General features: G+C 37.6%; 1 protein-coding gene across 2 annotated transcripts in view; it reads right to left on the bottom strand.

Annotated features, from left to right (window-relative positions):
• Positions 1 to 16,768, bottom strand: part of MTBP (MDM2 binding protein) — a 201,350-nt gene that overhangs the window by 69,377 nt on the left and 115,205 nt on the right. For both annotated transcript variants that reach the window (XM_053715325.1, XM_053715326.1), the window contains exons 17-18: positions 11,929 to 12,024; positions 10,870 to 11,136 (exon numbers count right to left, since the gene is read on the bottom strand). In XM_053715325.1, the coding sequence (XP_053571300.1) occupies positions 10,870 to 11,136; positions 11,929 to 12,024 (363 nt within the window). The remainder of the gene's footprint in view (positions 1 to 10,869; positions 11,137 to 11,928; positions 12,025 to 16,768) is intronic.

Below are 16,768 nucleotides of genomic sequence, written 5' to 3'. Positions count from 1 at the left end.
GAATGTAAAGACTGAGCAAGTACCAAGATATCGTCCAAATAAGGAAATACCACAATACCCTGTTCTCTGATTACAGAGAGAAGGGCACCGAGATCCTTAGAAAAGATCCTTGGAGCTGTTGCTAGGCCAAACGGAAGGGCAACAAACTTGTAATGCTTGTCTAGAAAAGAGAATCTCAGGAACTGATAGTGATCTGGATGAATTGGAATACACTATTATTAGATTATATTTGGAATTTAGAAAAAGGCAAGAGAAATAACATCACTGCTGAAATTGCGCTAATCACGCTTGACGCAGACAAAGCGTTCGATTCTATCACCTGGCAATATTTATTTAAGGTTCTTGAAAAATTTGGCTTAAAGGATCAATTTATGACCTTTGTTTGTAAAATATACAATTCGCTGATCTCTTATTTAATTATTAATGGTACCCAATCGCCTAAATTAACACTTGGGAGGGGTACAAGGCAGGGGTGCCCATTGTCCCCTCTATAATTTAATGTGGCACTTGAACCACTGGCTATCTGGTTTAGGGATAATCTGTTGGGAATCACGCTGGGCTCACATACTTTGAAAATTCTGTTGTTATGCGGATGATCTTTTATTAATTCTGGAGAATACCGCTCAGACTATTCCTTTAATTTTGCATACGTTATCTGAATTTAGTTCTATTTCTGGCTATAAAATTAATTACGAGAAAAGTGAACTTATGTGGCTAAATAAATCAAGGGCTAGTTATCAACAGCATCCCTTCAACACAGTTGCATCTTTTAGGTATCTGGGTATTATGCTTCATAAAAATCTGCAAAAATGGTACAATTTAAATCTTCGTCCAGTATTACAGAAGGCTAAAAAAGATCTTGAGCTGTGGGCCTCTTTTCCTCTTTCTATCGCAGCTCGAATTAGTTTAATTAAAACAATTATCTTCCCTCGCATTTTATATCCACTTCAGAATTTACCGCTACTGCTTACTAATACAGATATATCTGAATTCCAAAGGTGTCTATCTAGGTTCATTTGGGATGGGAAAAAAATCTTGCATCTCTTTAAATAGATTAATGCAAAAACGCAGTGCAGCTGGTCTGGCACTACCCAGTCTTAGACTCTATAATCTTGCCACCTTAGTTAAAATTGCTTTGGATTGGATCACAGATTCGGACAATTTTGCAACTATTGATTTAGAAAGCTTTCTTATACAACCGTTTGCTTTAAAGGCTATTCTACACTGTGCTCAGCAGACACTTATTCCTAAAATTTAATTATTGATTACAATTAAAAATGTTATTGTAGCTTGGCAAAAGTTTTGTAGTATTCTGAAAGTTGAAACATATTTTTCGAAATTGCTACCTATAGTTGGAAATCCTGGATTTATTCCAGGGAATCACTATAACATTTTTAGATCATGGGGAGAAAAGGGGCTTAAATATGTGGCTCAAGCTCTTTCGGAGACTATGGAAATCCTTCCTCAGGATGCTCTTTTTCATCAATTTGGTCTATCTAAGAATAATTTATTTGCATATTTTCAGCTGCACCACTTTTATTATAAGCAGCGGTGTTCATCAGCGGCTCTTAGTAATTGGGCAGAGATTAATATTTGTATTAATAGTTATATGAGAGGCAACACTTCAATCTCCCTAGTGTATGATCTCATATTAGCTAAACAAAGCTTGCCACTCCTTGATAATCTATGTAATGTTTGGACCAGTATGTTCTCGGGGATTGAGGCGGACACCATTAAGCAAAGTTTTGCTTCCTTAGATAAATGTGTTATTCCCACAAGCTGGAAAGAATCACATTTTAAACGTATTAATAATTATTACCTGTCACCGCTTAAGATGTTGCGCTTTTTTCCTAAGTAGCTTTTTGTTAGTAATTACTGTCGATATCCTAATGCTAATATATTGCATATCTTCTGGTTATGTCCGAAAATATTTCAGTTCTGGCAGAAAATTCAGTATTGGTTTAGTCAAGTGTTTAAAGTATCTTTCCAATTTTCGCCAGACCAGATAATATTTTTAATGACACCCAGTGATATGGTGCCGCAATACCAATACTCTCTTAAGATTGCTATTTTAACCGCTAGGTCCCTGATTATTAGGAATTGGCTAGCTTACGCAGCCCCCTCTATGGTTGCATTTCTTAAAGAATAATATAATATTCAAATCTTTTTATAAAAGTTTAGCTACAGAAAAAAATTCTCTAAATATATATAGCGGGCTGCCAGTAATTAAATCCTATCCTCTTTCTGTGCAAAAAAATATCCTTACCCCTTTCCTCAGTTCTAAATGTTTTGCGGATTTGGTACTATTGAATGAATTTCCTCCTATGTGGGTTGCGAACTTTAGAGAGGCGGATTAGGGGGTTGGAGAGTAGGTTGTTTTCCCACTTTTTTTTCTCTCTCAGTTCTTTTTTCTCTTATTTTTATTTAGTAGCTAGAAAAGTATCCATTTTTCGTTACTAAGGTTGTGCAATTTGACTGATCACATAATATGATCAAAAATTTATGTTATAAAACTTGTTGTTTGGTAATAGTTGTAGGCTTTGTATACATGATATGATTTTTATTTTTGGTCCTGCTACCCCTTATTTTCTGTAAACAAAAATGGATGTTCAATAAAGATATTTAAAAAAAAAAGTAATTGGAATGAATCGTGGACTCTCCATGCCATAGGAAAGAAAAAGGGATTATTTATCTTTTAAAACAAAAATTCTATTGTAGACTGCACCCTTTAAAAACAACTTGTGATGGCACAATCGAGGTGCAATAAGCTGCAGGTGGATTCAATTTTCAAACCTTCTGCTTGCTAGGTAGATGAGCTAATCATTAAACTTCTACAGCTGGCTTGGCAGAAAAAGTCTGCCTCCCTAAGACTCCCTTGTATATTTATGTACAAAGCAAGGGTAATAGTGATATTCTGTCCCAGGGTAATGGTGATATTCTTGTCCCAGGGCCATATGTACATTTTTAAACAATGAAAAATGCCCACAATATAGCTATATGAGAGTTTATATATAAAAAATGTTTGCGTGCAAAAGCAAGGGGAATAGTGAGTATCTGTCCCAGGGAAATATACACACACATATAGATAAACTTTAAAAGTGCCCATAATCACAGCTATATGAATGAGTGTCTGTATATAAAAATATAAAAACATACTTACCCATAGACACTCGTCCACCATCAAGCAAGTAACGGACAGCTAAACTAGTACTCAAACATATCAGCAGAGGTAATGGAATAGGAGTATAATTTAGATCTGTAAAGGGAGGCAAAAGACGAGTCCCTTCAACCAAATTTACAGAGAGCCAATGAAGGATTTCCAATGAGGTGAAACTGGGCTTTAACACTGAAGAAATCATTCATATTTTCATGCTTCAACCACCTCCAACGGAGGCAAAGTAAAGAAAAAGGTATGTGTAAGGGCTTTTATAGAGCTCTTGGGGTTTGGAAGACATCATCCTCCTAGTGGTAGGAATGTACTTCCCATGAGTAATGGATCGTGGACTCTCGCCACCCATATGAAATTAAGTCTTAGTTGAACCCTTATAACACTACTTATGAAAAGTGTTTTCAAATGTGACCATGTTATGATAACTGTTACCCAAATGTTCTTTGACTTCTACCCTTGAGAACATTTATCTCCTTTAGCTGCACTACTAGTTTCATTGTCCCAGGTTATGTCAGGGTAGTTAAAATCCCTAACAAGAAAGCAGGAGATCCACAGTGATGTTGTGCGATTCAAAACTATAATCCTTTATTGCACCAAATTAAAAGTTCACACAGACGATCCATCATGTGTAGTGCCATACAAAGTCAGCTAACATTTCTGCATATGCCGTCATCATAGCTGCACACTTCTCTTTGGCACTGCTTACACTTCTAAAATACTTTACAACTGTTGATTGGTTAGAAAATAATGGGTTACTTTTCTACTCATCTTAAAAGGGACATGAAACCCAAAAAAATTCTTTCATGATTTAGATAGAGCATACAATTTTAAACAACTTTCCAATTTGCTTACTTCTCTTGCTATTGTTTGCTGAAAGATTTATCTATGAAAGCTCAGGATCAGCAAAGAACCTAGGTTCTAGCTGCTGATTGGTGGCTGCATAAACTGATTGTCATTGGCTCACCCATGTGTTCAGTCAGCAACCAGTAGTGCATTGCTGCTCATTCAACAAAGCATACCAAGAGAACGAAGAAAAAAATTATACAAGTAAATTAGAAAGTTGCTTACAATTGCATGCTTTATCTGAATCATGAAAGAAATATCCTTTTAAGGTAGACAAACAGGCTTCTAAGCAGCATGCCTCCTTTCCATATACTTTATATTCACAAATTGTTAATAAAGTTGCACGGTGACGTCATCACGTCATTGCGCGTGATGTCACTGCGTAAAACTTGATGCCCCGGCGATGCCTGTAACTCTAAATAAATACCCAAGATGTGGAACTTCCACGCAAGAGTCACTAGAGAGGGAGGGATAAAATAAAGACAGCCAATTCCGCTGAAAAATAATCCACACCCCAAACAAAGATTAAATCTTATAATGAAAAAAACTGAAATTATAAGCAGAAGAATCAAACTGAAACAGCTGCCTGAAGTACTTTTCTACCAAAAACTGCTTCAGAAGAAGAAAACACATCAAAATGGTAGAATTTAGTAAAAGTATGCAAAGAAGACCAGGTTGCTGCTTTGCAAATCTGATCAACCGAAGCTTCATTCCTAAATGCCCACGAAGTAGAAACTGACCTAGTTGAATGAGCCGTAATCCTTTGAGGCGGAGTTCTACCCGACTCAACATAAGCATGATGAATCAAAGACTTTAACCAAGACGCCAAAGAAATGGCAGAAGCCTTCTGACCTTTCCTAGAACCAGAAAAGATAACAAATAGACTAGAAGTCTTTCGGAAATCCTTAGTAGCTTCAACATAATATTTCAAAGCTCTTACTACATCCAAAGAATGTAATGATCTTTCCTTAGAATTCTTAGGATTAGGACACAATGGAGGAACCACAATCTCTCTACTAATGTTGTTAGAATTCACAACCTTAGGTAAAAATTTAAATGAAGTCCGCAACACTGCCTTATCCTGATGAAAAATCAGAAAAGGAGATTCACAAGAAAGAGCAGATAACTCAGAAACTCTTCTAGCAGAAGAGATGGCCAAAAGAAACAAAACTTTCCAAGAAAGTAATTTAATATCTAGAGAATGCATAGGTTCAAAAGGAGGAGCTTGTAGAGCTCCCAGAACCAAATTCAAACTCCAAGGAGGAGAAATTGACTTAATGACAGGTTTGATACGAACCAAAGCCTGTACAAAACAATGAATATCAGGAAGATTAGCAATCTTTCTGTGAAACAGCACAGAAAGAGCAGAAATTTGTCCTTTCAAGGAACTGGCAGACAAACCTTTATCCAGACCATCCTGAAGAAACTGTAAAATTCTAGGAATTCTAAAAGAATGCCAGGAAAATTGATGAAAAGAACACCAAGAAATGTAAGTCTTCCAGACTCGATAATATATCTTCCTAGACACAGATTTAAGAGCCTGTAACATAGTGTTAATTACGGAGTCAGAGAAACCTCTATGACTAAGAATCAAGCATTCAATCTCCATACCTTCAAATTTAATGATTTGAGATCAGGATGGAAAAATGGCCCTTGAGATAGAAGGTCTGGTCTTAACGGAAGTGGCCAAGGTTGGCAACTGGCCATCCGAACAAGATCCGCATACCAAAACCTGTGAGGCCATGCTGGAGCCACCAGCAGTACAAACGAATGCTCCTTTAGAATCTTGGAAATCACTCTTGGAAGAAGAACTAGAGGCGGAAAGATATAGGCAGGGTGATACTTCCAAGGAAGCGATAATGCATCCACTGCCTCCGCCTGAGGATCCCTGGATCTGGACAGATATCTGGGAAGTTTCTTGTTTAGATGAGAAGCCATCAGATCTATTTCTGGAAGACCCCAGATTTGAACAATCTGAAGAAATACCTCTGGGTGAAGAGACCATTCGCCCGGATGCAACGTTTGGCGACTGAGATAATCCGCTTCCCAATTGTCTATACCTGGGATGTGAACCGCAGAAATTAGACAGGAGCTGGATTCCGCCCATACAAGTATTCGAGATACTTCTTTCATAGCCAGAGGACTGTGAGTCCCCCCTTGATGATTGATATATGCCACGGTGGTGACATTGTCCGTCTGAAAACAAATGAATGATTCTCTCTTCAGAAGAGGCCACGACTGAAGAGCTCTGAAAATCGCACAGAGTTCCAAAATGTTGATTGGTAATCTCGCCTCCTGAGATTCCCAAACCCCCTGCGCTGTCAGAGACCCCCATACCGCTCCCCAACCTGTCAGACTCGCATCTGTTGAGATCACAGTCCAGGTTGGAAGAACAAAAGAAGCCCCTTGAATTAAACGATGGTGATCTGTCCACCACGTCAGAGAGTGTCGTACAATCGGATTTAAAGATATTAACTGTGATATCTTTGTATAATCCCTGCACCACTGGTTCAGCATACAGAGCTGAAGAGGTCGCATGTGAAAACGAGCAAAGGGGATCGTGTCCGATGCAGCAGTCATAAGACCTAGAATTTCCATGCATAAGGCTACCGAAGGGAATGATTGAAACCGAAGGTTTCGACAGGCTGAAATCAATTTCAGACGTCTCTTGTCCGTCAGAGACAAAGTCATGGACACTGAATCTATTTGGAAACCTAAAAAGGTTACCCTTGTCTGAGGAATCAATGAACTCTTTGGTAAATTGATCCTCCAACCATGTTCTTGAAGAAGTCGATTCGTATGAGATTCTGCTAAAATGTGAAGACTGAGCAAGTACCAAGATATCGTCCAAATAAGGAAATACCACAATACCCTGTTCTCTGATTACAGATAGAAGGGCACCGAGAACTTTTGAAACAATCCTCGGAGCCGTTGCTAGGCCGAACGGCAGAGCCACAAACTGGTAATGCTTGTCTAGAAAAGAGAATCTCAGAAACTGAAAGTGATCTGGATGAATCAGAATATGCAGATATGCATCCTGCAAATCTATTGTTGACATATAATGCCCTTGCTGAACAAAAGGCAGAATAGTCCTTATAGTTACCATTTTGAATGTTGGTATCCTTACATAACGATTCAATATTTTTAAATCCAGAACTGGTGTGAAGGAATTCTCCTTCTTCGGTACAATGAATAGATTTGAGTAAAACCCCAGCCCCTGTTCCAGAACTGGAACTGGCATAATTACTCCAGCCAACTCTAGATCTGAAACACATTTCAGAAATGCCTGAGCCTTCACTGGATTTATTGGAATGCGAGAAAGAAAAAATCTTCTTGCAGGTGGCATTACCCTGAAACCTATTCTGTACCCTTGTGAAACAATGTTCTGAATCCAAAGACTGTGAATCGATTTGACCCAAATTTCTTTGAAAAATCGTAATCTGCCCCCTACCAGCTGCGCTGGAATGAGGGCCGCACCTTCATGTGGACTTGGGAGCTGGCTTTGGCTTTCTAAAAGGCTTGAATTTTTTCCAGACTGGAGACGGTTTCCAAACAGAAACCGTTCCTTTAGGGGAAGGATCAGGCTTCTGTTCCTTATTCTGACGAAAGGAACGAAAACGATTAGCAGCCCTATATTTACCTTTAGATTTTTTATCCTGAGGTAAAAAAGTTCCTTTCCCCCCCAGTAACAGTTGAAATAATAGAATCCAACTGAGAACCAAACAATTTATTACCTTGGAAAGAAAGGGAAAGCAAAGATGACTTAGAAGACATATCAGCATTCCAAGTTTTAAGCCATAAAGCTCTTCTAGCTAGAATAGCTAAAGACATATACCTGACATCAACTCTGATGATATCAAAGATGGCATCACAAATAAAGTTATTAGCATGTTGAAGAGGTTTAACAATGCTATGAGAATTATGATCTGACACTTGTTGTGCCAAAGCCTCCAACCAAAAAGTGGAAGCTGCAGCAACATCAGCCAAAGAAATAGCAGGCCTAAGAAGATTACCTGAACATAAATAAGCTTTCCTTAGAAAGGAATCAATCTTCCTATCTAAAGGATCCTTAAAGGAAGTACTATCTGCCGTAGGAATAGTAGTACGCTTAGCAAGAGTAGAGATAGCCCCATCAACTTTAGGGATTTTGTCCCAAAACTCTAATCTATCAGATGGCACAGGATACAATTTCTTAAATCTTTTAGAAGGAGTAAAAGTGTTACCCAGATTATTCAATTCCCTAGAAATTACTTCAGAAATAGCATCAGGGACAGGAAAAACTTCCGGAATAACTACAGGAGGTTTAAAAACCGAATTTAAACGCTTATTAGATTTAGTATCAAGAGGACTAGAATCCTCAATTTCTAAAGCGATTAAAACTTCTTTAAGTAAAGAACGAAAAAATTCCATTTTAAATAAATATGAAGATTTATCAGTGTCAATATCTGAGATAGAATCCTCTGAACCAGAAAAATCCTCATCAGAAACAGACAAATCAGAATGATGATGTTCATTTAAAAATTCATCTGAGAAATGAGAAGTTTTAAAAGACTTTTTACGCTTACTGGAAGGAGGAATAACAGACATAGCCTTCCTAATAGATTTAGAAACAAAATCTCTTATATTAACAGGAACATCCTGAGTATTAGATGTTGATGGAACAGCAACAGGTAATGGAATATTACTAATGGAAATTGAATCTGCATTAGCAAGTTTATCATGACATTCATCACAAACTACAGCCGGAGGAACAGATACCACAAGTTTACAACAAATGCACTTAACTTTGGTAGAACCAGCATCATGCAGCGATTTTCCAGAAGTAGCTTCTGATCCAGGGTCAATCTGAGACATCTTGCAATATGTAAGAGAAAAAACAACATATAAAGCAAAAACTATCAAATTCCTTAAATGACAGTTTCAGGAATGGGAAAAAATGCCAATGAACAAGCCTCTAGTAACCAGAAGCAAAAGAAAAATGAGACTTAAATAATGAGAAAAAAAGGTGGAGACAAAAATGACGCAAATAATTTTTAGCGCCAAAAAAAAGACGCCCACATTATTGGCGCCTAAATGCTTTTGGCGCCGAGAATGACGCCACATCCGGTGACACCGACATTTTTGGCGCAAAACGTCAAAAAAATGACGCAATCACGAACAACTTCCGGCGACAAGTATGAAGCCGGAAATGACAAAGACATTTTTTGCACCAAAAAAGTCAGCGCCAAGAATGACGCAATAAAATGAAGCATTTTCAGCCCCCGCGAGCCTAACCGCCCACAGAGAAAAAAGTCAATTTAAAGGTAAGAAAAAAATTGATAATTCATATGCATTATCCCAAATAATGAAATTGTCTGTCTGAAATAAGGAATATTGATCATCCTGAATCAAGGCAAATAAATGTTTAAACACATATATTTAGAACTTTAACATAAAAGTGCCCAACCATAGCTTAGAGTGTCACAAAAAATAAGATTTACTTACCCCAGGACACTCATCTACATGTAGTAGAAAGCCAAACCAGTACTGAAACGAGAATCAGTAGAGGTAATGGTATATAAAGAGTATATCGTCGAAAAAGGGAGGTAAGAGATGAATCTCTACAACTGATAACAGAGAACCTATGAAAAAGATCCCGTAGAAGGAGACCATTGAATTCAAATAGGCAATACTCTCCTCACATCCCTCTGACATTCACTGCACACTGAGAGGAAAACCGGGCTCCAGCCTGCTGAGAAGTGCATATCAACGTAGAATCTAGCACAAACTTACTTCACCACCTCCATGGGAGGCAAAGTTTGTAAAACTGATTTGTGGGCGTGGTGAGGGGTGTATTTATAGGCATTTTGAGGTTTGGGAAACTTTGCCCCTCCTGGTAGGAATGTATATCCCATACGTCACTAGCTCATGGACTCTTGCTAATTACATGAAAGAAATATGTTTCTCATATCCCTTTAAATAAACCCATGAACTTAAAAAAATGTATAACTAATCAATTGCCATAAATGTAATCTTTGAAATTAAACAAAGGATATATGAAAGGGTTAAATTAGTTCATATAGTAATACTTCTATTGCAATGTTTTGCTGGCCCACTTGGATAAACTTTTTTTAAATGACAATCCAAACATCCAACCAACATGTGTGTCATTTGACAATCTTGATGTCCAGCCCTTTTAAAGCCCTTAGAAAGCCTATGTAGAGAGTGGGTGGGACTGCTCTATACATCACAGCCCAGCCAAAAGAGGAAATGAAGGGGGGCGGAGGAACAGACAATACCATGTGATTGCAGGTAATAGCAGGAGCCACTCAATGCTCTTTTAAAGTGAATTTACTTTCAGAATAATTTCATGGAAACCTGAGGTTATGGACAAGGAAATAAAACATACACCAAAACCCAAATTAAGGAGTCTAAAGACATTTGGGAAGGTTCTACTTGAAAAAAGTACCGCGTAGCATATGCTGTCACAAGCTGTAACTTAAAAATGCCAAAATAGGTTAAAGTGACATAAGTGGCATTTGAAATGTATATTAGTATATTTCAAATACCATAAGAAACACAGAGGCAGCAATCATATGCTTATTAATAATAGGTCAACTGAGAATTAACAGAAGCATTGCTGTACAGGCAAAACGTATAGTAAATCTGCCTATTGCTATTTGAAATGCACTACTGTGCTTTTTACATTTCACTTACATCATCTATTACTACAAGGGTTGTGAACTAAACTAAATAAATAACAGGAAAAAAAACAAGGTAGACATATGAATACATTGTTGCAGTCTGCAGCTGATTAGTAAATATAAATAAAATACTAAAATATTTGCTATGGTAGACTGTTCATCTCAGTAGATTACCTTTTGCTGGCAAAGAGAACATCCAGTTCCTTCGATCGTCTTTTAAGCCTTAGTGGGTCTGCTCTGGGCTCTGTTTGCAATGATTCTCCATCAGGAACGCTACCAGGCTCAGATATAACAGCAGGTGATGGAATGGGACTAAGAGCAAATGGTATAGGGCAACACTCTCTAGTACAAGTGGTCTGAGTTTCATATCGAATAAGGCGTGACTGAAGTTCTGAAAACGATACATCTCGTTCAAGTGCTTTTCGGTTATCAAGGCAATATCTAAAAGGGAAAGGTAGGAGTGCGTTTAATACATAATGTAGCTTTATAAGTTTAAAATACAAATAGTATACTAGATACTGCCAACATTATAAGCGTAAGGACTCTGTTTTGTATTTCAAATTTTAAAAGACAGACGCAAACTTTACAAACCAAAGAATTATGTACATTCCGTTCTATAATTCTTATTTGAGAAAGCATACCTAAGAAGGCTCTCAAGGCACAATGCATTACTAGTAATCTACACATACATGCCTCTTGTCATTTGTTCAACCGTTTTAATTCAGGTTCCCAATATTTTAGAATTTCAATGTACAGGAAATAAAAATCCTCTTCTATAATACTTTCAGAATCTCTTGTAACATATTAACAGTACAAACACAAGCTAAAAAGAAATATGCAGCAATACAACAGGTCAAAACCACACATATAGCAATGTTATATCATGTAGATATTCATAAATATGTTTTCGTGCTACTACAGAGCGTCCACTGCCATTTTGAAGAAAGATGGCAGCAACAAGCATATGAAACATTCAACCAAATCCATGTTTGGAAAGTTTAGTTTAATAATATAAACAACCTTTATTATTACTAGAACAAATTACAAACACACATTAGGATTCAGGTGTGTGCAATTTTCAATCAGCCAAATAAGTTTATATCAGACTTAGTGTTCCTTTTGGAAGGAAGATAGTAGAATAATTGTATGAAAAAATGGTATATCTGCTAAAGAAATATTTCTTGTAATTTTGTAATGGGTATATAAAAATCCCCCCACCTCCAAACAACTTACTCAAGACCATGATAGTGACATTCTGATGCTTCTTCAAAGGGTAAGCCTTTCAGTTTCCTTGGGGTAAGCTTTGGTGTTAAAAGGAATGCATTATCACTGTAGGGAGACAAAAAAAAAAGTTATATAAAATAAGTAGACAAACATTTTATTGATGCATATTTACAATGGCAAGCTGGTTTGGTATACAGTCTTTGAAACACCACAGATACAGCATCACAGTTTTTTACAATCCATGAAAATAAATGACTGATTGAAGGGAGGCAGTCATGTTTTTATATTACAACACTAATAACTGGAACTAGAGAGGACATCTTAGGGCAACAGTAAAATTAAAAAAAAAAACACACACACATAAATAAATAAATAAATAAATAAATAGTGTTCTAAGCAAAACATTTTGCCGGCTGGGTGACATTATGCTGGTTGAGGCAGTTAATACTTTGTTATATTATAATATCTTCTTTTATTTATAAAGGCAGGGATGATGTTAAGGGACAGTATGTTATGGAAAGTTAAAAACTACTACAACAATAACAACAACTATTTTCCCTTATATGTATATATATATATTTATCACTTCAGGAATCCACAGATCCTGAGAACAGTTGTTCCTAAAAAATTACCTCAGGCTTCAGCTTTTTTGGATTATTTTCTATATACAGAATCCCTTGTTTGGTGGCTAAAAGGAGCGTGCATGGAACCTCAACCCCTCTACTAGGGATGGGATAACAATTTATGTAAGAACTTACCTGATAAATTCATTTATTTTATAGTGGCAAGAGTCCATGAGCTAGTGATGTATGGGATATACATTCCTATCAGGAGGGGGCAGAGTTTCACAAACCTCAAAATGCCTATAAATACACCTCCCACCTCACTCATACCTTAGTTTAATGTGTAGCCAAAAAGGGAGGTGTAAAAGGAGTAAAAAGCATACAAAAAGAGGAACTGCAAAAAATAAAGTGCTTTATACAAATAGGGTGGGTCTCATTGAAACTTTGCCCCTCCATGTAGGATTGTATATCCCAAACGTCACTAGCTCATGGACTCTTGCCGCTATGAAAGAAAGAAATTTATCAGGTAAGTTCTTACATAAATTACGTTTTCTTTTATGTAAGTGGCAAGAGTCCATGAGCTAGTGACGTATGGGATTTAATAACCAAGATGTGGAAATCCACGAGTCACTAGAGAGGGAGGGATAAAATAACAGCTAAATCCGCTGAGAAATTACATCCAAAATAAAAATAAGTTTTCTTAAAAAATTTCAAAAAAAATCAAATCAAAGACACTAGAAGCAAACCAAGATAAGTGTCTGAAGAACTTTTTTTTTTTTTTTTACTAAAGGCTGTTTCTGAAAAAGCAAACACAACTAAATAGTAAAATGTAAGAAAAAAATATGCAAAGAAAACCAAATTACTGCTTTGCAAATTTAATCAACTGAAGCTTCTTTCTTGACAACCCAAGAAGAGGCAACTGATCTAGTAAAATAAGCTGTAATTCTGCCCCACCTTCAAAAAAGCTTTGTGAAACAAAAGTTTCAATCAAAATAACAGAGAAAAAACAGAGGCCTTCTGACTTTTCCTGGAGCCAGAAGAAATAAATAGACTAGAAGTCTTTCTGAAACTTAAGTAGCCTCTATATAATATTTCAAAGCTCTTACCACATCCAAAGAATGAGAAAACCTTACAAGAGAATTCTTAGAATTAAGAGACACAAAAAAAAAAGAACAAATCATCCCCTATTGAATTTGTTAGAATTCACAACTTTAGGCAAAAATTTAAATGAAGTCTGCAAAACAGCTTTATCTTGACGGAAAATCAGATAAAGAAACTCACAAAAGAGAGCAGACAATTCAGAAACTCTTCTAGCAGAAGAGATAGCCAAAAGAAATAACACATTCCAAGAAAGTTATAAATAAATCAGAGAAAGCATAGGCTCAAAAGGAGGAGCCTGAAAAAAGAACTTTAAAACTAAATTGAGTCTCCAAGGAGAAGAAACAGATTAAATAACAGGATGGATATGAATCAAAGCCTGAACAAAACAGTGAATATCAGGAAATGTAGCAATCTTCCTAAGAAAGAAGACAGAAAGAGCAGAAATGTATCCTTCAAAGTATTTGCAGATAAACTCTTCTCCAAAACATCCGGAAGAAACTAAAATCCTAGGAATTCTGAAAGAATGCAATAAAAAAGGTTGGTAAAAACCAAGGAACTGCTAAACTATCCACAATCTCCTCCTGAGGATCCCTGGACCTAGAAAGTTATCTGGGAAGCATCTTATTTAGACAAGAGGCCATAAGATCTATTTCTGGAAGACCCCACATCTGTACAAGATAAAAACAAAAAAACATCTGGATGGAGAGACCACTCCCCCGGAAATAAAGTCTGATGGCTGAAATAATCCACTTCCCAATTGTCTACACCTGGGATATGAATTGCAGAAATTTGACAAGAGTTGGATTCCGCCCAAGAAAGTATTTGAGATACTTCCTTCATAAATGAAGGACTGCGATTCCCTCCTTGATGATTGACATATGTCACTATTGTGGTATTGTCCGTTTGAAAACAAATGTAAAAGTTCTTTATTCAATAGAGGCCATATCTGAAGAGCCTTGAAAATAGCACAAAGTTCTAAAATATTGATTGGTAATCTCGCCTCTTGAAGTTTCCAAACCCCTTGTGCTGTCAGAGACAGCTCCTCAACCTGAAAAACTTGCATCTATTGAGAATACAGTCCAGGTAGGACGAACAAAAGAGGCCCCCTGAACTATAAGGTGATAGTCCAACCACCAAATCAGAGAGAATAGAGTTTTGGGATTTAAGTACATCAATTGTGATATCTGAAAATAATCCCTGCACCATTTGGTGCAACATGCAAAGCTATAGAAGCTTCATATGAAAGTGAGCAAAGGGGATTGCACCCGATGCTGCAGTCATGAGACCTAAAACTTCCATGCACTGAAGGGAATAATAGAGACTGAAGGTCTAGACAAATTAAAATAACTTCATTCGTCTCTTGTCTGTCAGAGAAAGAATCATAAACACTGAATCCTATCTGGAAACTTAAAAAAGGTGATCCTTGTCTAAGGAATCAAAAAACAGAATTTATGTTTACCTGATAAATTTCTTTCTCCAACGGTGTGTCCGGTCCACGGCGTCATCCTTACTTGTGGGATATTCTCCTCCCCAACAGGAAATGGCAAAGAGCCCAGCAAAGCTGGTCACATGATCCCTCCTAGGCTCCGCCTACCCCAGTCATTCGACCGACGTTAAGGAGGAATAATAGCATAGGAGAAACCATATGGTACCGTGGTGACTGTAGTTAAAGAAAATAAATTATCAGACCTGATTAAAAAAACCAGGGCGGGCCGTGGACCGGACACACCGTTGGAGAAATAAATTTATCAGGTAAACATAAATTCTGTTTTCTCCAACATAGGTGTGTCCGGTCCACGGCGTCATCCTTACTTGTGGGAACCAATACCAAAGCTTTAGGACACGGATGAAGGGAGGGAGCAAATCAGGTCACCTAAATGGAAGGCACCACGGCTTGCAAAACCTTTCTCCCAAAAATAGCCTCAGAAGAAGCAAAAGTATCAAACTTGTAAAATTTGGTAAAAGTGTGCAGTGAAGACCAAGTCGCTGCCCTACATATCTGATCAACAGAAGCCTCGTTCTTGAAGGCCCATGTGGAAGCCACAGCCCTAGTGGAATGAGCCGTGATTCTTTCGGGAGGCTGCCGTCCGGCAGTCTCGTAAGCCAATCTGATGATGCTTTTAATCCAAAAAGAGAGAGAGGTAGAAGTTGCTTTTTGACCTCTCCTTTTACCTGAATAAACAACAAACAGGGAAGATGTTTGTCTAAAATCCTTTGTAGCATCTAAATAGAATTTTAGAGCGCGAACAACATCCAAATTGTGCAACAAGCGTTCCTTCTTTGAAACTGGTTTCGGACACAGAGAAGGTACGATAATCTCCTGGTTAATGTTTTTGTTAGAAACAACTTTTGGAAGAAAACCAGGTTTAGTACGTAAAACCACCTTATCTGCATGGAACACCAGATAAGGAGGAGAACACTGCAGAGCAGATAATTCTGAAACTCTTCTAGCAGAAGAAATTGCAACTAAAAATAAAACTTTCCAAGATAATAACTTAATATCAACGGAATGTAAGGGTTCAAACGGAACCCCCTGAAGAACTGAAAGAACTAGATTGAGACTCCAAGGAGGAGTCAAAGGTTTGTAAACAGGCTTGATTCTAACCAGAGCCTGAACAAAGGCTTGAACATCTGGCACAGCTGCCAGTTTTTTGTGAAGTAACACCGACAAGGCAGAAATCTGTCCCTTCAGGGAACTTGCCGATAATCCTTTTTCCAATCCTTCTTGAAGGAAGGATAGAATCCTAGGAATCTTAACCTTGTCCCAAGGGAATCCTTTAGATTCACACCAACAGATATATTTTTTCCAAATTTTGTGGTAAATCTTTCTAGTTACAGGCTTTCTGGCCTGAACAAGAGTATCGATAACAGAATCTGAGAAACCTCGCTTCGATAAAATCAAGCGTTCAATCTCCAAGCAGTCAGCTGGAGTGAAACCAGATTCGGATGTTCGAACGGACCCTGAACAAGAAGGTCTCGTCTCAAAGGTAGCTTCCAAGGTGGAGCCGATGACATATTCACCAGATCTGCATACCAAGTCCTGCGTGGCCACGCAGGAGCTATCAAGATCACCGACGCCCTCTCCTGATTGATCCTGGCTACCAGCCTGGGGATGAGAGGAAACGGCGGGAACACATAAGCTAGTTTGAAGGTCCAAGGTGCTACTAGTGCATCCACTAGAGCCG

This window comes from Bombina bombina, chromosome 5, assembly GCF_027579735.1.
Source record: "Bombina bombina isolate aBomBom1 chromosome 5, aBomBom1.pri, whole genome shotgun sequence".
In the NCBI taxonomy this organism is placed as follows: Eukaryota; Metazoa; Chordata; class Amphibia; order Anura; family Bombinatoridae; genus Bombina; species Bombina bombina.
Note: the sequence above shows the minus strand (reverse complement) of the source record. Positions and strands in the feature narration are given on the sequence as shown.